The sequence below is a fragment of the Akebia trifoliata genome, chromosome 6 (genome assembly GCF_017979445.1).
Source record: "Akebia trifoliata isolate Shusen 1 chromosome 6, ASM1797944v1, whole genome shotgun sequence".
NCBI classification, from domain to species: Eukaryota; Viridiplantae; Streptophyta; class Magnoliopsida; order Ranunculales; family Lardizabalaceae; genus Akebia; species Akebia trifoliata.
Window position 1 is genome coordinate 11,492,557 of NC_141380.1, and position 24,657 is coordinate 11,517,213.

Consider the following 24,657-nt stretch of genomic DNA (forward strand, 5'->3'; position numbering starts at 1 on the left):
GACACATAGATGCTTTTCATCGAGATACAAGTAAAAAAGCATTTATGGTTCATACACACTTCCACACCAAGAATGTGTGATATGAGGTACAATCTTGAGGTTACAACTCTACATTTAAAACCAAGGAGAAAAGAATGAGAAACATAGTCTGATCTAAAAGCTTGTTTGTTAGTTTGACAAATCAACTGGAATTTAGTAGCTGATGATTAAAGAAAAATTGATGCTCATTCAGTCGCATAAAAATTATAAAGCCAACCGCAGAATGCATGGACTACATTACAACTAGTTTTTCTACATTTTCTAAAATTTGTCGAAGACACTGCAAGAGTTGGAAACTGATTCAAGAAAGGAAGAAGTGGGAATGTTGACAGACACAAAGAATCAAAGCAGAAGAGCATTTCTTTACACGGTGGTGAAGCAAATGCAAGATGTCTTATAGGCGTCTTGAATACCCAGAACCTGCACACTTCTTACATAGAATCAACCCTGCAACAATACTCAAGGATTTAGAGAAATGCAGCATCAAATTAAACCAAAAGACGGTTAATCGTCTTTACTATTATATAATGCTTCGACACAAGTGGTCATAAATGACCCCCACTTTTATATTTAAACTTAATATAATCAGCGTCATTTTGACCAAAAAGCAAGAAAATTGCAATCCCCTAAAATCACGTTTAATTAGTTTTCAAAATTACAAAAATATCCTCTTTTTTTTTTTTTTTACAATGACTGACTATTGTGTCCTTTAAGAAAAGTTAATTTTCAAAAACTATTACTCCTCGGGTACCTAAGAGAATGTAAAGAGAACGAGGGCTTATACCATTGATATTTATGGATCATTCAAAAAAATATATTATAATGAGAGAAGGTAGAGTGTGGTTCGACACCAAAATTTGGGTGGCCATAAATGCCCCCACTTTTCTATTTAAATTTGATATAACCAGGGTCTTTTTGGTAAAACAAAAACTAAGAAAATTGCAAACTAGAACTGTATAGTCACATTGCTTGATTTTTAAAATTACAAAACTATCCTTTTTACTATGTAATCTTCAAAAACCCTTTAATCAATATTTTAAATTACAAATAAATCCTTTCGATACATTTGTGTTTGCACATGCACCTTCTAGTTTTAAATACAAATGGTTTTACATTTCCTCGAGTGTATCTTAGTAAAGGAAACATATATTTATATAAATATTTGAAGCTTATGGCAAGGTAATTGAAGTTCACAAAGAGAGTAGCTGTACGTGCAGAGCACTGCAAGCAGTAGGTTCAGACTTCAGACCCACAATTTGATGGGTTGAACAGAGAAGATCTTTGAAGTCAAAGAGAGAGAGAGAGAGAGAGAGAGAGAGAAAGGACTAAAGGCTCTCTGATTTATTGCAATATTACTTTGGATTGTAAAATAAAGGAAATAAAAGCATTTTGTGACAATCAACTATTTAAAGGTATGGAAGTGCAAGTGCCCAAACACACATGCACGTGCACGTATACAAATGTAGTGATTTTACTTCCTAGCACCCAACCCATAGTTTAGCCTCTATCTTAAAACTAGCCAAAAAAAAAGAGTGGATAAGCTTGAGAATACTTCTTCATCTTCTCCCATTCCCATACAATGTGGGACTAAATTTTCAAGGGAAAGAGGCAAGAGAGTAAAACAAAAGATGGAGCTTTGAAACTTAATTTCTCCCTATTTTTTTATTTTTCTTTTATAAGTTGAAATTTTATTACAGAAGAAGAAAAAAAAAAAGTTTTATAGTTGAAACAAATAAGCAAAGCAACTCATTAATAAGTATCCCAATTTTTGGGATATGAAATGAGATCTAAAATCCATACCTCTTCCCCATTTTTCTCTCCCTCAGCTACCACAAATCAAGCCAAGTCTAACAATCCCTTAATTGGGATTTTGTGGGAGCTCAATACCACAGTTCCCATCAATTATCTCCTAGTGGTCATCCCAGTTAAACCTCCATCTGGTTTACTGGGAAGGAGCCTCTCCACATCTAACAGTGACATGAATTTCAGAAGATACATAACAATTATTATATTTTTTTTTTTACCGATTACTTATTCTAGCGTAGAAAAAAAGAAAATCCAGAGCTTGTAGGACACAATCCAACAAAAAGCATACCTGCACCTTTGCATACTCGACAGTCAACATATCCTGTTTCTTGTTTCATCTTTCCATCGTTACAGAAAACACATTTTGTTCCACCTTGTCCACCAAATATGAAGAAAAAAACACCATTAATTCATATTTCCAAGAAGAAATGAAACAGCCACAGAAGATTTCAACAAAAAATGTGATTTGGTTTAGATTGACCACTGTCAATACATGAATGCTTCATCTAACAAATTTCCCTTAGACCTATGCAAAATATGTAGGCTGTTAGTACAAAAAGGACGCATGTAGGTTGTCTTCATCATAAAATTTGGTCGGCTAAGGGAAACAAGAAGGTAAAGCATGAAAATTTTCATAGGGGATTATGTGCCTTGTTGAAAATCAACAACTAGTAGAGAAAGAGTTGTCCTGAACTACTTGTGTATCCAGTACTAGAAAGAAATAACCTTTATGTTGATAATCTATATTAAGTAGAAAGTGCTGAGACATAGTAGATTAAATATAAGTGGAACACTTTCAAAAACATTTCTTAGTCGACGCTTGAATAAATAGAAATATAGAAACATATATATATATATATATATATCTGATCACCATATCATCCAACTTAGTGGGTACTGGCTAGACAATTGAGTATTTACACGTCTCAGAACATGGTTCACATAAGTGATCATTGATACAAATTTCTAGTCACCTCACTGGTAACTCAGTCTTAAATGCAAATGCTCCTGAATAAAAAATATTTCAAGGAGCAAGTTTACAAGGGCATTTAAAGGAATAAGATGCAGAACTTATGTGTAAACTTACTAATTTCAATCTCAATTTATGGAAAATGAACGTCATGGTGGTTCGGACTTCCCCACAGCACCATCTCAGACACCTTGTATCTATGTTAATTGTTGAACTCTGATGTATAGGTCCATGTCATTGTTAGATGGGTAGAATTGTGGATCTTCTCCTCATGGCAATTCATTGGACTCGGTTGATGAATGTTGGGCTACCTCCCGATGACACCACATCACAAAGTCACACTGATGAAAAGTGATCTTAACCCTCTAACTCGAGTACTTCTTAATAGGCCCATCTAGGTTGGAATAATACTATAAAGATTTTTTTATCCAATCTGGGTCCACACCTATGGAAGAAAACAACCAATTACGACGGTTCAGATCACCAGATCCTTGTGTTTTTTGGGCTCTCTTCACTAGGGGCGGCCCAATATTTCAAGGCATATTAATTCATGACAAACCTAGAGAGACATTTCTTACATGGAACCTAAGCAACCAGTCCCCATTTATCAAGGATTCATTAGTATTGGAATTTCAAGCACATAATACGGGATAATGAGCTCTTATTCATACACAGATAGTTTCTTCAATTCTAGCTCATACTTTCTTTCCAACCAAATTTAATTTTAAAACCTGAATGAGTGAAGACCCTCTACTCAAGTAGTTGAGTAGCCTTCCCAATTCAACATGTCTTTTTTCTTCATGTGGCACTTTTTCTTTCCAACCAACCCACGAATTAGGTGAATCAACATGAAAAATCAGCTTGCTTAGGGGGGATTTCGTTTTTTTTTTATGATTAAGCTGGACTTTAACTTAGGGGTAGGGGTGGCAATCTTAACACGACCCGCAGACACGACTCGAAAACAACACAAAATTAGTGGGTTTGGGTCATTATAGTGTCAACCCATCCAACACAATTAGTAAATGGGTTGGGGCTAGGTTAGGGGCGTCAACCTGCTTAACCGTTTAGACACATTTAGTTATTATGTCATTAATGTGTAACTCTTAAATCTATCAACACTTATTTTAGAATTTTTTAAATGACTCATTTTTTTGCTAAAGTTTCCTAGACCTTCTTAACAATACATTTTTTTTTTCAAGTTCTATAAAATATAGAGGGTGCTTTAAGATATTTTTCAAATAATTAATGGTTAAGATTTTAGTTTGGGATAAAAAAACAGTTCGTATTTAGAGAGAAGAAGATTAAGGAAAAAAGCTAAGTTTATTAATTAGCCCTAATTAGACTATATAATGATTACATAATATAAGTAAAGGGAAAAGACCAAAAAAGGATATAGCCTTAACACAGACTTATTTAACACTCCCCCTCAAGTTGGTGCGTGGATATCAACAACACCCAACTTGGACAAGACATCTTCAAATGAGGCTTTACTAACACCTTTAGTAAGAACATCAGTAAGTTGTTGAGATGTAAGAACAAAGGGAGTACAAATCTGTCCAGAAACAATCTTTTCTCTAATAAAATGACGATCAACTTCGATATGCTTCGTTCTGTCATGTTGAACCGGATTTGCATCTATGTTAATAGCTGACTTATTATCGCAATACAGTAAGAAAGGGACCGGCACAGGAAGACATAAATCAGCTAGTAAGATCTTGAGCCACAACAACTCACATACTATAAGTGCCATAGCTCTGCATTCTGATTCAACACTCGACCGAAATACCACATCCTGCTTCTTACTACGCCAGATTACCAAGTTACCACCAACTTTATACAATATCCAGAAGTAGACCTTCTATTAGTTATTGAACCAGCATAATCTACATCTGTCAATGCCTCAACGCGAAGATGACCATGATTTTTGAATAAAATACCTCGACCAGGACATCCCTTAAGGTATCTAAGAATACGATAAACAGCAGTAAGATGAGATGTTCAAGGCAAGTGCATAAACTGACTTACAACGTTAACAGCATAGGCAATGTCAGGGCGAGTCATAGACAAGTAGATCAATTTTCCCACAAGACGCTGATATTGACCAATATCTGACAAACACTCCCCCTCAGAATCAGTCAACCTGTGATTCTACTCAATAGGCGTATCAGTTGGACGAGATCCAAGAGGCACTGAGTAGATCAAGGACATACTTACGCTGAGAAATAGATATACCGGATTGGGACCGCGCAACCTCAATACCCAGAAAATAGCGAAGATATCCAAGATCCTTAATCTCAAATTGACGTCCTAAGTAAGTTTTGACTGCGATAAGTCCATCGTCATCATCGCTAGTAATGACAATATCATCCACATACACAAGCAGAGCAACGATTTTGCCTTGGGAGTAACTCAAGAACAAGGTGTGATCAGTAGAACTCTAATGAAATCCAAACTGATGCATAGCCTTAGTGAAGCGCTCAGACAAGGCACAAGGAAACTGCTTCAGGCCATACAGAGACCGACGAAGACGACAAACATGGGCAGGAGAAGCAGAAATAAGAAACCCAGGAGGTTGGACCATATAGACTTTTTCCTGAAGATCACCATTGAGAAACGCATTCCTGACATCTAACTGAAAGAGAAGTCACCCTCTAATAGCGGCAACAGAAAGGAGAACGCGAATAGTACTCATCTTGGCAACCGGAGCAAAGGTTTCCTGATAATCAAGCCCATAAGTCTGAGCATAACCCTTGGCCACCAGACGGGACCATCCAGATTATGCTTAAGCGTGAATACCCAGCGACAACCCACAGCTTTCCTTCCAGGTGGAAGAGGAACAATTTTCCAAGTTTGAGTCTTTTCAAAAGCAGTCAACTCATCAATCATAGCTGCGCGCCACTCAGGATGAGCAATAACATCTGCAACAGTAGTAGGAAGAGAAACAACGGAAACAGAAGCAAGAAAACTCCGATAGGAGGGTGATAGTACAGAATCAGATATATAATTTGAAATGGGATAAGTACAAGTGCGCTTACCCTTACGAATGGCAATAGGACGATCATCACAGGGAACAGAAGGAGGCGGAGCTGGAGGCGAGCTGGTCGGACATAGAAGTGATGGTAGTATCACGTGAACGTCGAAAGTAAATCTGCAATGGAGGAGAGGACGAACTGACGGGGGGTGGAAAGGGAGGAACAAGCATAGGAAGGGGAAATAAAGAAGGAAAATGATCATCAGTTGAATCTAGAGGAAATCACTCAGATTGAATGCCAACAGACCCATTATAGTAAGGAGTATGCTCAAAAAAAGAAACATCTCGAGAAATGATACGTCGCCGAGAAAGAGGATGGTAACAACGGTATCCTTTCTGGGTAGAGGAATAACCTAGAAAGATACATTTGACGGCCTTAGGGTCAAGTTCAGAACGAGTTTGGTCAAGAATTTGAACAAAACAGACACACCCAAAAACACTCGGAGGAAGTGGAAACACGGGACAATCGAGAGAGAGCTTAGAGAGGGGTGTGACAAACTGAAGAACACTGGAAGGGGTCCGATTAATAAAGTAAACAGCAGTAAGAACTGCATCAGCCCAATAGGATTGAGGCACGTTCATGCCAATCGAAATGGCACGGGCTAACTCTAGAATATGACGATTTTTTCTTTCTGATCGACCGTTCTGCTGAGGGGTCTTAACATTGGACATTTGATGCTCAATGTCAGACTCTAAACAAAATTTCAAGACCTCACTATAAGTGTACTCAGTACCATGATCAGAACGGAAGGTCTTGATGGTACGACCAAATTGGGTTTGAACCATAGCAAGAAATTGCTTGAAGATCTCATAAACCTCTCTTGTGTTTCATAAGATAAACCCAAATGGTATGACTCTGGTCATCAATGAACAAGACAAAATAGCGAAAACCAAGAGTAGATGTGACAGGGGAAGGACCCCACACATCAGAATGAATTAAGTCAAACATAGCAGGTGTAGTAGGATTCATACTAATAGGATAAGAAGAACGAACATGTTTAGCAAATTGACAAGTTTCACAAGAAAAATCAAGCAAATTGTTATTATTAAATAAATTAAGGAACATGTGTTTCAAATATCCAAATGAAATATGGCCTAAGCGTAAATGCCAACGCATTACAAAAGCCTTATTAGACTGACTACTAATACTACTAGGCTGAAGAACAGAATGGGAGCTAGGGGAACCAAGAACATCCAGGAGATACAATCCATTCACTTCACGTCCAATGCCAATCGTCCTCTTCGACTCCAAATCCTGAAAGACACAATGAGAGGAATAAAATGTTACACTTCAGTTCAAATTTTTGGTAAGACTACTAACGGATACCAGGTTAGTAGTAAGTTGAGGACCATATAATGTGTTAGTTAAGGATAAAGAGGATGTAACAGGTAAAAGACCTTGACCATCTATGGAAGACAAAGAACCATCAACCAGGCGAACCTTGCGATAACCAAAGAAAACACTATAGGTTTTAAATAGGGAGGACGTACCGGTCATGTTATCTGAGGCACCAGAATCAATGATCCATGGTGAGGAAGTAGTGGAAACACTGTGTGCAGATGCAAAGGTACCTGAGTGAGCGAAGGTAGAAACCGGCTGAGATGAAGTCTCTATCTGATTGATGAATTTTCTGAACTTGTCAAGCTCAATTTGGGATAGAGATACCGAATCTGATGGGGAGGTAGTAGCTGAATGAGGTGTTAAATCAGTCGTCTGCTGAGAAATTACATGAGCTGAAGATCGTTGAGACTGTTGACGATGCTGATTAGGACGACCATGAAGTGCATAACAGCGAGCCTTCACATGACCCAACTTTCCACAATGATCACACTTATGTCGCTGACGAGTAGGCAAAGACCCGCTAGGGGACTGTGGAGAAGGTAGGCGAGCAAGCATAGCAGAGTGATCTCCCGAAGAAAGGGGTAGGACAGCTGCACTACGACTCTCATCAACCAAGACATAGGAATACGCAATTTGTAGGGACGGAAAAGGATCCATACCCAATAAATGAATTCTCGCATACTCAAACTCATCTCGAAGACCAACCAGAAACTGAAAAACTCGATTCTTATCCAAGATGGACGCATACAATGTCTCATTAAGAGGGTCCTTCCAGGCAAAGGACGATGAATAGAAAGTCAACTCCTCCCACCGAGTACGTAGCTGTGATATATAGGTGGTAACTGAAGAATCACCTTGCGAAAGACGAGGAATCTCACGTTCTAAGTTAAAGATCCAAACGTTACTCTTTGCAGAATTCCATATCTAATTTGCGGTCTTGGAGAACATGAAACCAGCTGCAATGTGTAGTTGCATAGATGTAACTAGCAAAGAACGGACCATAGAGTCATTAGCAAACCATTGAGGATAAGTAGTGTCCGTCGGTACCGGCTGTTTTTCCACTCCTGTGAGGTAACCAATCTTCCCTTTTCCACCAATAAACATTTCAACCGATCGAACCCAAAAAAGGTAATTAGGACCATCTAATTTTACAGTTGTAATTTGGATGCCTGAAAAATAAGTTGAATGAGAGGGAAGACCTCCTGATCCAGCACCATCACCGGTGATTGAGGAAGAAGACATCTCAGAGGCCATAACAAAAAAAAAATGTACTTTAGTTTAAGGGAAGGTCAAACAAAAAATTATGCAGTCAAATAAAAAAAAAATTCTGCGAATGCTGTAACCTCCAAAACAGGGTCTGAAGTGATAGTAGCTTTCAACCAAATGGTTTTCTGTGATCACAACCATTCAACTGCACCTCTGCAATGATCGCAACCTCCAAAGCAAGGTCTGGAGTGATCATAGACCTCTGACTGCACCTCTGCAGTGATCGTGAGCCTCAAACCAGGGTTCTACTATGGTCACAAGCTGTAAAACTACACCTCTACAGTGATCATAGGTGTCGCAGATACGAGAACAGCCATCTGATTTAGTCGTTAGCCTTCTACTATGGTCGTAGAATGTCACCGATATCATAACAGCAATCTGTTGTAGTCGTGGGCTTCAAAATAGCCTAACAACAGTAGTTGTTGTGTCGTAAGGCACTGTGGAGTTGTCGTTTGGTTGATCTTCAGCAAACCAGTGTTCGAAACATCACCTTGCTGTTATCGACAACTCCAAATAGCAGTGTTATTGAAAGAACAGCCTGATCGCAAGCTTCAAACCAGTCTCAAACCTCTATCGCATGATGCGATTAGGGTACATAGTAAAGAAGAACCCCCGTAGGGGTGATAGGTATTGAAGACTAGAGGTGTGGAGTTGATTTAAGGAAGAGGAAGGGGTTGAAGTTTGTAGCAAACGAAGAATGGAGATGATGGAGGTCAAGAGAGCCTTGCTCTGATACCAAGTTCGTATTTAGAGAGAAGAAGATTAAGGAAAAATTTAAGTTTATTAATTAGCCCTAATTAGACTATGTAATGATTACATAATATAAGTAAAGGGAAAAGACCAAAAAAGGACATAGCCTTAACATAGACTTATTTAACAAAAACACATTCCTCACTAAGTTATTTATTTATTTATATTTATATTTTTTTTTCATTGAAATCTAGAGGCATGTGGTGTTTGATTTTTAATATGGTGATCCATGTGGGCAAATGACTCTTTGTAAGATTTAAGATCTTACTAAGGAAGTCTTGTATGTCTCATGTGAAATGAAATACACTTTGCTTAGCTAATAATAATAATAATAATGAAAAACACTTTCCTTGCTAACTTAGTAACGAAAGTTTTCTGACCACATCTCCTTGTTGTTAAGAAAATAGGTGCAAACAAACTAAGAAAATGAATCGACAAAACAGTCACAAGATGCAATCACACAAAGAAACACAGATTTTACGTGGTTCCCTCAAGATTGAGGTACGTCTACAGTACCTCCTTGTTGACCAGTACTATCAGGCTCCACAAACCACAAGACTTAAGGCAACTAATAAACATGATCAGATGCCACATGGAAGTGGTTGTAAAGGAAATAATTCTATTAACTTGAAAAAGAAAAATTCAAAAGAAAGTTACTTTTCACCATTGAACTTAGTTTACGGTTGTGTGACTTTATTTTTAGAAATGACCTGGAAATGAAACTTGTTTTTTTCCAATAAAGATTAGAATTCTATTAAGTAGGTTATATATGGGTTGGGTCAAGTATACCTATTTACAAATGGGTTTAAGTTTTTTACACGATTATTAAATGGTTCAGGTTTGGGTTTGGTAAATTTTCATAATACCCATACCTCAACATGACACGATCTAATCCATTGCCACCCCTAGTTAGGGGTGATTTCTAGTTATAGCATTCAACAATATTTTCATGTTGGAGCTTTACAAACAAGCCCGTGTGCAAGCCTAAGCCCAAAAAGAATATATGGCAACTTTGAATCAGCAAGATTTTTGTCTATAGATCAACCAAATTCATGGGCATTATTTTAAAACCACTCCCCCCCCTCAAAAAAAAAACAATACCGATTTGACTGATCCTAGTCATCTCATCCCTAACACGTCAAACCATTTAAATCATTTTAAAATTATTTACTAATCTATATTTATATAAATAATTACATTTTTTTTCCTATAAGGTGGATTACTAAATGCTCAGTCACAAAATCTCATTTTTTGTAGATAAAAACATTTAAATCACTAGAAAATTACTCACCTTTTACATTAAAAACACAAAACCAGATTGACTCATCCAAGTTTTCATTTACTCTGACAATATTCCAAAATATTGGATAGATCATCTCGGATGAGTCAATGTGATGGACGACTCACACTGACTATCTCGCGCATGACTCGAGAATGACTCAAATAATAAACGAATCACAATTATAACACATTGGGATTCATACATTCTCAATGAATTGATTTGAGAATCTAAATCATAATAATTCTCCAAAAACCAACAATAAATTAAAAAATAAAATAAAATAAATAGAACTGAGGACAAAATGAATTACCATTACCAGCACATCGCTGACAAGGAACAGGATCTCCCTGTAAAAGTAAAAAAAGAAAAAAAACAATCACTCGTTTCCCACCAAAAACCCCATAAATTCGACAACTATTATAATAAAATGAGAGAAAATTTACCTTCAACCCCAAGAACAGTGACAAGGCAATGGCAGCCAAAACACTAATAGTAACGAGAAAAGTTTGAGTGTCAACAGGCCTATCGAACCCATTGAGGAAGAAAATTTGATGGAAGAGGAGCTTTGGTTGAATGAAATTGGGTTCCGAACCAGAGATTTTCGAGAAATCTGGTTTTCCAATTTGTGAAGGAAGAGATTGAGGGTTAATTAAGTTGAGAGAGAACTGAAATGGAGACGAAGAAGAAGAAGATGGGAGAGAAGAGAAACGATGGAGAGAGTAAGAGAACGTCGCCATGGATAGAATATAAGAGGAGCTCAACCTCTGCGTTTGAGTAACTTTGAAATTCAATTATATAGAGAGCTGCTATTGGCACCCCAACGTTTCTTAAAATTATTTCTCACACCCTAATGAAACACTCTTCAAACGCTAAAAGGTTTACTAAGGCTGTGTTTGGATTGAGGGAAAGGGAGGGAAGAGAAACTCATTAAGGGAAGAGAAGGGAAGGGAAGAGAAGACTAGTTTCTCTTCACCCTGTTTGGATTGAAAGAGAAGAGAAGAGAAAGAATCAAGTTTCTCCTGTTTGGTTATCATTCATAAGAGAAGAGAAGAGAAATTATTCTTGTTAAATGACTATTATACCCTTCATAGTCTAAAGAACAAAATTGTATTTATGTAATGAAACAAAATATAAACACCTAAATTTATTTATAAAGAATATGATAAATATTCATCTTCCAACCAAATATCATATTAAGAAATTATTTTTAGTCCAAATGACTATTATACCCTTCATAGTTTACAAATAATCATTGCACTTAAATTAATAGCAACTTTATTTATTTAGGAAAAACTACTTAAGGGACCCTTGCAGAAGGATTTTTTAATGTTGAACTCACTACTGTTTATTGACGAGTTAACTTTTTATTTACTGACGAACTTGACGCTTTTTTAATTATTGTCAAGTTCATCATTTTTTCAAATAAAAAGTTGTGAAGTCGACATTGATAAAATCCACCCATTTCCAATTTTCGAGTTTTTTTGACTAAAGAACCAAACCAGCCCTAATGTATCTCTTAAGGAGAAGAAAGCAATAAAAAGTCGACTATGGCATTGCTGCTGCAGCAATCCTCAATGCCAATGTCACTCTCACTGATCTCCCGCACGTCCTCTACAACCTCCAATTCAATGCAACCGTAAATGCCAATGTAGTTGGATTGAAGGGGGGTGGGATTGTCAATGTTAAATCTCTTAGATGGGGAGAGGTTGAGGATGTGGGATCAATTGGAGAAGTGTTTGATGTTATCTTAGGTTACCTCTTCGAACCTCTTCTTAGTACACTTCGATTTTTCTTAAATGGAGACAATGATGTCATGTTCTTGATGGCTCATTTGAAGAGGTGTTTTGATTTTGTTTACTTTAAAAAGGCAAGGAAGATGCTTGAAGTTCTGAAGATTCACTCGGATCCTCTATCACCTGGATCTCAAATTGGTGTCGTGGTTTACATTTTTGCCGGGAAACATAAAACAATGTCTGTTCAATGATCATTTTGGGTGATTTCGATAGATGATGAGATCAAGTGAAATTTATTAATTCAAATTTTCCAAGCGAAATCAATTCAAATTCTGAAATCAAAGCGAAGAACTTGATTTATAATCACAATTGACATGTTAAGATACATGGATCCAGAACAATTTGACAAACATTTATTACATGACACCAAAATTTTCACTATAAAGATCAACCAATCAATCACCATTTCCGTTAAGTTAGATGGCGAGTATATCAAATTCATGGGGCATGAAGTCTTCGCTTGGTCTGTAGTATTTGTTGGGCATCAAAATCACCCACCAAAAGCAAGCCAAACTTCAACAATGCTGATTCTGTGGGAGTGATAAAGGTTGGTTGTCAATGTCCCAGTTTTATCTGTGCAAATGCAGCTAGCAGAACCCATACATTCCTGAAATAAGTTAATACATACCCGAGACCCAGAATAATACTCAGATAATTCTTCAATACATTCTGAAGCACGAGATTTGTTCTCTTGCCACAACGTTTCTTTGCCTTCCAAAAGCTCCATATAGAGTTGTTTCACTTCAAACTCAAACTGCAACATTCAATATCTTTGGTAATCAACAATTCATCATCAATGCTTCTATAGAAAGCAATATTTGAAAAGACAATTATCATTACTTGGGAAGTATTCACTAGCAATGATATAAGGGTCTCCTCCTCTATCTTATGCGCAATTCCAGCAGAAGTAACTATTTCCCTTGTTTTTTTATCATTGCTCTGCAAGTGGTCGAAATATGAAACAGATAAACTAATATTAGCATTTTATGTAAACAAGGAAAAGAAAATCACCAATTACTATTCACTTTTACGTCAGGGTGCGCGATATTAGGTCGAATCTTGAGGTCACTCCAGCATGACTCTTACAGTTATTTCTAAGCTCATATAAAATTTTAGGAAAATGCTGGAATGACACAAATGGAGAAACAAAGATGTCACATTACCGTAGATGCTTTTCCACAACATACGACTAAAAAGCATTTACGGTTATGTGTACGCCACCCCCATCATTTTTGTCACCTTTGTGTCTCCATTTGTGTCACCCCAACATGACTCAAAATTTTATAACCGTGCTAGAGTGACCACAAGTTGGACTGGAGTGACCACAAGTTGGACCTCATATCACACTTCTTGCGTGAAAGTGGATAGAAACCATTGATGCTTTTCTCTCGTATCTCAATGAAAAGCATCTATGATTCCCATACACTTTCACGTCAAGAAGTGCAATATGAGGTTCCAGCAAGAAGTCACTTCAACATTATTCAAAATTTTAAGCAAAATATATTTAAATATATATATTTTTTCAATGTAGGGTTAGAAATTTCGGAATTGACTGATTTTTTGTGATGATGAGGATATCATCCTCACGCCCATTCTGAAACTTTTAATCCCATCAAAAGTGGTTTACAAAAATCGGACAATCTATGATTCTTCAACTTCTAAATTAGGGTTAAAAGTTTTGGAATAAGTTGGTTTTTGGTGAGGATGATATCTTCACCATAGAGATTATCTTCACCATAGAGATTATCCTCACAAAAAATCAGCTCATTCTGAAGCTTCTAACCCATATTTTGAAAAATGTTTGGCTCTCTTTAGGGCTTCCGAACTCTTCCCATATATATAAATCTAGCAAAAAAACGAACAAGCTTCTATTGGCACCCCAACTTTTACTTATTACACTTCATTAATTCATTTTCTTTATTTTTAATTGGGGTGTAATAACTAAATGTCGGGGTGCTAATAGCAGCTCTCATTATATAACCTTCACATTTTAGAAATGCCAATTAGGTCCCAAAAATTTTTTATAGAAAAACTAATGTCTCCTAACCAACTTTTCTTCTATATAAATATGAGTCCAACCAACCTTACTAAATTACTAAGGATTTCACCCTTACTAAGGGTCCTTGGGCTCGCCTTGTGACATCCAAAAACATGATCCTATGCTTCAATGTTGTAGAGGACAAAATTCTATGAACTTTGAAAAAATAAAAACATTATTTTTCACCATTGAAATTTAATTTTAAATTTTGGAGTTAGGTGGAAGTTCAATAGCCATCCATTTTCAAAACCTTAGATCAAGCTCAAATATATATGTATGATTTGAGTTTTTCAATGAGATCTAGATGCACGTTGTGGTGTTGGATTGCAAAAGTAGTAATCCATTTGAGTTAAACAGCCATTGGTAAGGCTAAAAATCTTACTAAATTAGTAAGGAAAATGTTTCTCTATAAATATAAATTAGAGTTCGCCCACGGGCGTCCTTCTTTGGGTTAGGTGGGTAAAAGAGAAATAATGAAGTTGAAGGGGTATTATTAATAATCGATGGGGTTAATCCTATGTAAGTTAAAGGGGTAAAAGAGGAAAGATAGTCAAGTAAAAGGCTATTATTTTTATTGAAAAAGGTTAAAAATAAGAAAGATTGTAAAATTAGAGGAATATTATTGAAAAGAGGGTTGAGAAATGGAAAGATAATAAAATTGAAGGGATAAAAAAAAAAGACAATAAAGTAGGTAGTGAGACCCTATTGCATTGTAGTGGGAGAGTACATTTATCTTCCATTGTAGTTAAGTGGAATCCAAAATTGTGTTTTATTATATAGACTAGAATTTGGGTCAGGGCATCTATTTGTGATTAACAGGGTGAAAAATGAAAGATAATAAAGTTAAAAAGGATATTCTTAAAAAAGAAAGAAAAAAAAATTTCTTGAGATTCATAGTAAAATTAAATCTCTACCCATGTTATAAGGGTATAAAGAGAGTGAGAACCACTATTGTATTTTATTGTACTAGAGTTTGTCCGATGGCATCCTCTTTGGGGTTAAGGGGTAGAAGAGGCACGAGAGTGAAGATGGTAATTTTGACATTGTGATACAAAAGGTGGGATAAAAGGGGGAAAACAGTGAGGTGAGAATAACCATAGAGTTCAAAGGGTAATTTTGCTATTATAACAAATTCAAAGGGCAAGTAAGAAATTTGGGTGCACCATAGCGGGAGAGAGACGCTTGTACAAATTTCAAAAGAAGAAAATGGCTCTTGGCCAGTTATCACTTATACGTACGTGTGTGTGTGTGTGTGTGTTTTTTTTTTTTTTTTTTTTTTTTTGGGGTTCTCAAATGTTTCTATATATGATGGGAAGCCACAAGAAAGGTTCACTAAGATCACATGGCATGCAAGAGATTGACTAGTTGTAGATCACTAGTTACTGACTGGCACCCCAACCTTAAAGAACAGAATTATGTTGGAGTAACATTGTGGGGAACATCGGCTGATGTGGATGTGTGCTAGAACCATATATACTTTCCATCGAGATACGAGTGAGATCTCGATGAAAGTATCTATGGTTTTGTGCACATTATTGTCCCCCACGATGTCCCTCACAATTAGGGGTGTCAATGGGTCAATTCCAGTTCGGTTCCATGAATATTAGAACCATAACCACTCTATTTTATTGGTTCCGGATCTTGGTGGTTTTGGTTCCAGTTTTAAAATAAGTGAAACTAGAATCAGAACCGTCAAAAATCACAGGTACCCATCGGTTCCGATTCTCAAAAATCAAATGAGAAAAATTATTTCTAAATCATTATAAATAATAAAAAATTCCTTCTATAAAATAACATATTATTTGTAAAGTATCAACTTAATAATAATTTGTTCCACAAAAAAGATGATTTAATGACTCTTATTTTAAAAAAATTAAAATTTATCTCCTTTACAAGTAATAAATTTAAAAAGAAATGGCCCATTTTAAACTCAAATATTTAGTTTATATGATATTTGAAGAACTTTATATCATATATGTTAATTTTAAAATATAAGATGACCTTCAATCATGTACAATGTACAAATAAAGGACAAAACAAATCAGTTCCGGGTACCTGCGGGTCCCCATCAAATAGAACCTAATGGTTCTGATTCCTATCGATTTGGTTCTATATTAGACCCAACTCTAATCGGTTCCAATAAAAAGGAAACCGGAACCGGGGTTTATTTCAATTCTGATTTGAATCCTGGTAACCCATTGACACCCCTACTCACAACAATGTTACTTCAACATTATTCTAAAAAATATCATCCCCCCTTTTATAATCTCTATCATAAGCAATTAGTTGCACTTCATTAGGGTAAGTTGCAGTTTTGTAGAGATTAGTATGAAGGGCTTTTCCAATTTTTAAATAGATGATTGATCCAATGGTGTTGAGATACACTTCAAAGAAAAAGGGATGGTATAGTACAGTTAAAAAATATTGACTTTTTTGTGTGCGTATGTTAAAAGGAAGAAATATATAAAGATAAAGCAAATATTGTTGGAATATTATTAGTATTTTCTAATTAAAATTATTTTTCTTGCCTTTTGACATATACAATTTTTTGTATAAATACTGGATTGTAATTTGTTCAAAATATAAGAGTAAAATTGGAAATCATACTTGTGGTCTGGCATTGGTTACCAACACCAAATATGATGGGTTAGTGAACATCCTATCAAAATTTTAAGTGGTATCCACCTAAAACTAAAATTCTAAGATGGGTAAAAAAGCCTAGTATCATCTTTATAAATAGGTGGTCGCCCCGCCCCCCCTTCTCTACACAGATTTTTCTATTCTTGAGATAGAGGTTCCCATCACCAAAGGTGCAGACAGAGTTGGGGTAGAACACCTATTTTTCGCAGATCAAGATCAAAGTATTCCTCACGGATTATTGGAAAAGCGAATCTAGGTATTCTATATTAATTGTTTTAATTCAATTATTATGTCTTGTTCAAGATCAAAACCTAGATCTATGTTTATTAAAATTGTAACTTCTCCAACAATTGGTATTAGAGTCATTGATGGATATGTTCTTGATCAAAACCCAGATTAAATCTGAGTTGAACTAGATCTATTTTGGTTTAAAATTTTTCTTTGATTTTAAAGCCGTTTTATTCCACACACACAAAAATCTGTCATATTTCGTCTTCAAAGAAAATAAAACACAGACAGAAACTATTCCAGTGATCGTAATCCCCGTTATATCAGTCCAAGAAGACCAAGCAAATAACTGTTCAGATCAGCCAATGTTCAAGTTCGCATCTCTGCGATGATCGGCCGAAGACCTTCATGGGCTGGACCCATTAAGAAATTTGCAATAAAGAAGTTTTCGATTGGATTTTTTTTAGGCTCATCTTTGCATAGTTGGAACTCATACCTGCATAAATCAAAATTTTATTTTTATTTTAAATAAATAAATGTTTCCAGTCGTCGGGTTTGTTTTAGATCGGAGGTTACTAGATTTCTTCTAGTGATCGTAGATGCCGTAAATCAGGCTGCCAGTTGGCGCAGAAGTGGCTGCAGTTTTTGTGACAACGACTAGGGTTTTACAGTCGTTATTGTCTTCTTGAGGAAAAAAATGATTGTTCTTCGTTTGGGCCAAGTCCTATTCATTTTTTGGTTGGGCCAGGTCCGATTCATTATTCGTTTGGGCTAAACCCAATTTATCATTCGATTGGGCCAACTCCTATTCGTTGTTTGTTTGGGCTAAGCCCGATTCAACAACTAACAAACGATTGACTGTTATGTTGCATCAAGATCAATTCAGAAATATGAACCAGTCAAACTGACCATTTATCTTACCTATTTGGGTCAACCTTTGACCCAATTTGAGTCAAACAGGTTCAGCCGAACCAATTCAGGTTGGTCAAGCATGAACCAGCCCGTTGAAAAACCAATTTTCTTTTAAAAACTTTTAAAAATCATAAGTTATTCGTTTTAACTCCAATTTGGATAAATAAAGAGTTCATTTTGAATATTTTTTTGAGATATATTCAATAAAAATCAGATCAAGTATGTACCCTTCTTGGAGAATATATATAGAATTGCTTTCTTTTATGTTAAATTTTTTAGATGATATTATTTTCACAAATGTTTGTACTCACATTCAAAACAAGAACAATTAGAAAAAAATTTAGATATATTAGGGTATATATTTTGCCTATATTGGAAATTAGTAGTTAGTAGTCTAATTCTAAATTTTTTATGAAAGGGCCTTTATGTCTATTCACCTTTTTATTATTATTATTATTATATATATCGGTCAAGCTCTTAATTAGAGACTTGACAATTCTACAATTCTTCTTGGTACCAGAGCCATTAGGATCCAACACCCAACTCTCTTGTTTCTCTTTCAATTTCCTTCCGCCATCTCCTTTTTTTCTCTTATGTTCTTTTTTATTCTATAGAAAAATCTACTAATTTAAAGCAACCTCGTTAAGTAGTCTCCCCAGTAGACACCCCATTTTTGCATTCGCCTGATTAATCAACTCGTCAACCCAATCATAACGGTTCCCAATGATGGATGATTATTCCATTGTAATATTTTGTTGCTAGATATGTTTCAAAAATTCGGATGAGGTATCTCAAACTAAAAAAACTGTAGAAACCATGCTACGCTAGGAAAATATAACCCCAAAAATATAGAAATCATCATTTTTCAGACAAAAAGAAGTTTCACGATAAAAATCACTAAAAACTGACCAAATTACCAAAATACCTCTAATCTCAAAACATCTCTAGAGCCTACATTACGCTTAAGAAAATCCATTCAAACACATAAAACAACAAATCGAAACCAAATAAATTATTTTACCAATTTTCATAAAAATCGACAAAATTACGAAGATGCCCCTCATAAAGTTCACGACCATTTCGCACAAAAAATTTTATAAATGACAAAAACCAATATTCTCATTGAATTTCTTACAAAAAATCGATTCCAAAACATCCTAGAACATTAAAAAATGAATTAAAACGCAAAAAGTCCTTTTCGAAGGCAAAATGATAATTTTACCATTTTAATAATTAAAAATTATGAAATAAATAATTAAAACATTAATTAATATAAAGTGCAATCCAAATTAAAATTCAAGTCAATCAAGTAAGACTTTAGTCAAAATCCTAAATTCAAGTCAATCAAGTAAGACTTAAGTCAAAACCTTAAATTCAAGTCAATCAAGTGAGACTTAAGTCAAAACCCTAAATCAATCTAATAAAACCAAAGTCAAAATCCTAATAGAATTCTAATTAAACTCTAAAACTATCTAAAAGAAACCTAATTAAATTCTAAAACTATCTAATAGAATTCTAATTAAACTATAAAACTATCTAATGTAATTCTAATTAAATACTAACTCTATTTAAAAATAATTCTAATTAAACGCTAACTCTATCTAAAATAATTATAATTAGACAATAACTCTATCTAAAAAGTACTTTAAAAAATCTATAAATAAGGGACCCTACAACTTATTTTCGTATTAAAATAAAACCCTAAGAAAAGTAGGCCAAAAAGTTTCCCTAGCCTCACATAAACCTTAATTTTGAAGTCCTAACTCCTTACCTAACATCCATACCCCAACTTTAGTTCATAAAACACCCAAAAACCCTTCTAAAACACCTTTAAATCCATAAAAAATTAAAAAAAACTCACAGATCTAAGAAGAAGATACCTCAACTTGGAGATCAGAAATCAGATCCAATGACAGAACAAAGCAAAGAATATTAATCAAGGGATCTTTCCGCCAGATCTGAGGGAACCAAAACCGTTGCATTCGAAAAGGTAAATATTTTTATTTTTACTATTATTTAGGTCTTTTTAGCAATGTAGTTTTATTTGAAAAAAGTAGAGACCGACATTTGCCAGTCGGATTTGTGCCTAACACCTTCCAACCCATAACGTGACCCCTGGACCCGTATTTTATTTCGTAGATTAGTGTTATTTGCCTTTTAGAGTCAATGTTCGGTTCCTAGATCGTAATAACTAGGTGACGACTCTCAAACCTCAAAAGTCAAAAATGGATCTGCACACCCGGCTGATCGAAGGCGCTTTCCCCCCTTCGGGGATTCTTTTTTTCTATTTCGTTAGGGTTTGATCACATGCTGCAATAATTCTCTGTGTTATCGTTAGCCTTTGGCTGGACTATTAAGTCCCTTTTTTACCTGCGACAATAGCACTACAGTCTGTGGAGGTTTACAACAGCACCTAAGGTGCCTTTTGAGACCTATGATAGTGGTTACAAAGCATGTAGGATATTCTAACAGATCCTAGATGGTTTTTATGATCTGCGACAATAGCAAAACCCATTGTAGTGGAATTAAGAAGCCTACAACAGCAACTGGACTGTTGGTTGTGACCTACGACAGTAACAAAATCCACTAGGGATTGTTTAGAAGCCTACAACAACAACTGGAGTGCTGGTTGTGACCTACGACAACAACTGAACTATTAGTTATCATCTACGATAGCAACTGGACTGTTGGTTACCATCTATGACAGCAACTGGACTGTAGGTTGTGAACTACGACAACAACAGAATCTACTAAGGGCTATTTAGAAGCATGTGATAACAAGAAAGTATTATTTAAAAGCCTACAACAGACCCTGGAGGGTTGTTTACGATCTACAACAGCAATAGAACCCACTGGGGTGAAGTTTAGAAGCCTGTGACAACAATTTAGAAAGTATGCGACAACAACTGGAGTGTTGCTTGTGATCTTCGATAGTAGTAGAACTAACTATTGGGTCCACTTGCGGCAATTAAGCTCATTACTTTGGTGATCTTCCTTTATTTAGATTGCACAAAATCTTCCTTCAATCAACAAGCACCATTATTTTTTGTTCATAGTAAGCCATGACATCTACTTAAGATATTAAGGACTCCCACACTACTCTTGGGGCAAATTCTTATGCTCAACAGATTACCAGTGCTCTTTTAGATGGTCGAAATTTTTAGTCTTGGTCTCGATCTTTGTGACTTTATTTGGGTAGTAGAGGTAAATCTAGTTGGTTATTGGGTAACACCCCTAAGCCACCCCTCACTAATCCTAAATTTAAACAATGGAAAATCGATAATTATACCATTCTTGGATGGTTATTCAATTCTATGGAGCAGCACATCTATACCATATTCATATACCATAAAATTGTCTCTTTTTTGTGGTCAGCTCTCACTCAGACATATGCGCATGCTATGAATGACTCGAGGATTTATGAGCTTTATCGGAATATTGCCCAAGCTACCCAAGGTACTTAGAATTTAGCAGATTACTTAGGACTTTTTCAATCCCGTTGGGAGGAGTTATCGAACTATGAGTTTATGGTTGAGTTGTCTGCAAAGGCAACTGAATATGTGGTTAAGCAAATTGCTCGACATCAGACATATCAGTTCCTCATGGGTATACGTCCTAAGTGTGAGATATTTCGGACATAAATCATTTACCATCTTTATCTGAGGCATTTGCGACCATTGATAGTGATGAGCGTCATTGCCATATAGTTTTTTCTCAGACTCAGGCCTCTGGGATTATCTCTTCCCCAATTACAGATCAAATTGCTCTCGCAACTAATTTTGATTTATCTGAACCTCGTATTCAAAAACATGGAAGTCGAGCCCATGGAGGTTATGGTCATAGTAAAAGGAGTGGCCTTACTTGTAGTCATTGTGGGAAGGTTAGACATAAGAAGGCCCGTTACTTTCAGCTCTATCATCACCTTTTGAGATCTTTTGTGGGACAGACTTCTCCTCATGCTACTACTATTGAGTCTGCATCAATTTCTCAAGCTTTCCTTGGCACTATCGATTTGCAACACCTTCAGACTCATATTACCTCTATTGTACGGGATTAGATTCAGGTTCACATTCCATCATCCTCGACTGTTGCGTAAGTTATTACACCCCCAGGTACATCCTTTGTACTTTATGCTACTCAGTCTGGCTATACTCCTTTAACATGAGTAATTGACTTTGGCGTCTTTGACTACATAACTGGTGAGTCTAGCCACTTTACATCTTCTATATTTCCTACTATTCATAGGGAGGTTCACCTTGCTGATTTGTCTCTTATACCTATCCACAGTAAAGGTACCATCTCATTATCCATTAATTTTTCTCTTGACTCAGTGCTTCATGTTCCTCACCTATCTCTTAACCTTTTATATGTGAGTAGCATTACCAAAATTTTAAATTATTCTGTAATTTTTTTACTACTCATTGTATTTTTTAGGACCTGACTTCAAGGAGGATTTTTGGCAAAGGGTATGAAAATGATAGGTTGTACTTGTTTAGATCTCAACCGACTATGGTTTTAGCTTCTATGATTCCATCTTCTGGAAGCCACACTTTTTCACCTCAGTCTTTAGATTTATGGCATGCTCTATTAGGACATGCCAATTTGTAGTACTTATGTTCGTTATTTCCTATTTTAAGCACATTGTGTAATAGACACAAATTTCAGTGCTCTGTGTGTGAACTCTCTAAACACACTCATACATCTTATATTCTTTGTATGAATCGATTTAATGTAATATTTGATTTAGTTCATTCTAATGTGTTGGGGCATTCCCCTGTTACTGTATTTAATTGTCATGGATACTTGGGTTTATTTGATGCGTTCTCATTCAGAACTATTCCCTATTTTTGTTAATTTTCTTTAAATGATTCAAACTCAATACAACATCATTGTTAAATGTTTCAGGTCAGATAATGGGGGGGACTATATTTCTGATGGGATTCGTTCCCATCTTTATGAGAATGGTATGTTTCATCAATTGACATGTTCCTACACTCCTAAGCATAATGGGGTGGCGCAACGGAAGAATCATCATCTCGTGAATATAGTTTGGTGTCTTCTTCGAGGCATACATGTTCCTAAAGCATATTGAAATATAACAGTCCTCACTGCAGCTTTCTTCTTAACTGCATTTCGAGTCGCACCTTAAGGGGACAAGTGTATTTTCATGTTCTTCAACCTGACAACACTTTCTTCCCCATTACTCTTAGAGTCTTTAGGTGCACGTGTTTTATTCAAGACAAGACTCCCACTCGCATTATATTAGATGATAAAGTCATTCGGTGCGTCTTCTTGGGTTATTCCTCTATGTCCAAGGGGTACGGTGTTATGATCCAATTTCTCACCATGTCATACATTCTTTTGATGTTACATTCTTTGAAAATGTTCCATACGTTAGTACCACTTCTACTTGGTAGGACCCTGCTTCTTCATAGGATCCATCATTTATGCAGCCTTCTCCAGTATTTCTTTCACCTCCATCGTCGATTAAGGTTTACACTCGTCGTCTTCATCCCTTTCCACATTTGCCAACCTCCTCCTTGGACTCAGGTATATTATCTTCTATCCTTACACATATACCTACTTTTATTCCTTATGTTTCTGACTCTTACTTGCCTGTTACTCTTAATAAAGGTAAGCGGGGGTGTGTTACTAATCATCTCATTGTCCAGTTTATTTCTTATCAGGATCTTCCCTCCTTTTACCAACCTATATTACTCTCATTGATTCTATTCAGGTTCTTCAACTTGTATATGAGGTTTTGTGAGACCCTCAGTGGACTAGAGATATGACTACCGAGATAGATGTTTTGTAGAAAAATAATACCTAGGAGCTTGTTACCCTTCAATCTAGGAAGCAGACCGTTGGTTGTAAATAGGTCTTTACCGTGAAATACTTCGTGAATGGCACTGTTGATCAGTATAATGCATGACTAGTTGTAAAGAGATTTACATAGACTCTAGGAAAAGATTTTGGCACCACCTTTGCTCATGTCACCAAACTTTCTATTGTTCATTTTCTTATCTCTTTAACTACTTGTCACTCATGGCCCCTTCATCAACTTGATGTGAAGAACACTTTTCTAAATGGTTATTTAACTGAGGTTATATATATATGGACCCCCCTCTTGGGTTTCATCTTTAAGGGGAGTATTGTGGGAAGGTATGTTGTCTTCTCAAATCTCTATATGATTTGAAATAGTCTCCATGAGCTTGGTTTCAACATTTTTTAGAAGTTATTTTGTTTATAGGGTTCACCAAATGCCACTCAAATTATACTTGTTTTGTTTATCAAGGATTGAATGGTTGTTGTGCTACTATTCTAGTGTATGTAAATGATATTATCTTGACAAAAAATGATACACAGTGGATTGACAAGATAAAAATGATATTTGGTCATACCTTTGAGGTTAAGGACTTGGGTCATCTTAAGTACTTCTTGGGGATAAAAGTAGTTCATTCTCGTCATGATATTTTGTTATCTCAACACATATACACATTGGACCTTCTTAAGGATACTGTTATGATTGGTTGTCGTCTCGCATCTTCTCCTATAGATCA

General features: G+C 35.8%; 1 protein-coding gene and 1 long non-coding RNA gene across 2 annotated transcripts; both read right to left on the bottom strand.

Annotated features, from left to right (window-relative positions):
- Positions 1-206: 206 nt before the first annotated feature.
- On the bottom strand, positions 207-11,268 carry LOC147400215 (protein BUNDLE SHEATH DEFECTIVE 2, chloroplastic-like). The gene is made up of 4 exons (XM_086445829.1): positions 10,930-11,268; positions 10,803-10,833; positions 2,135-2,218; positions 207-486 (listed from the first exon to the last, which is right to left on the bottom strand). The coding sequence occupies exons 1-4, from the start codon at positions 11,221-11,223 to the stop codon at positions 434-436; spliced, it is 462 nt and encodes a 153-aa protein (XP_086301955.1). The 5' UTR covers positions 11,224-11,268; the 3' UTR covers positions 207-433.
- A 1,300-nt stretch (positions 11,269-12,568) lies between these two features.
- Positions 12,569-13,238, bottom strand: LOC147400216 (uncharacterized). Its single transcript, XR_015179535.1, has 3 exons — positions 13,120-13,238; positions 12,908-13,033; positions 12,569-12,809 (listed from the first exon to the last, which is right to left on the bottom strand). It is a non-coding gene; the product is annotated as an uncharacterized LOC147400216 (long non-coding RNA).
- Between the last annotated feature and the right edge of the window lie 11,419 nt (positions 13,239-24,657).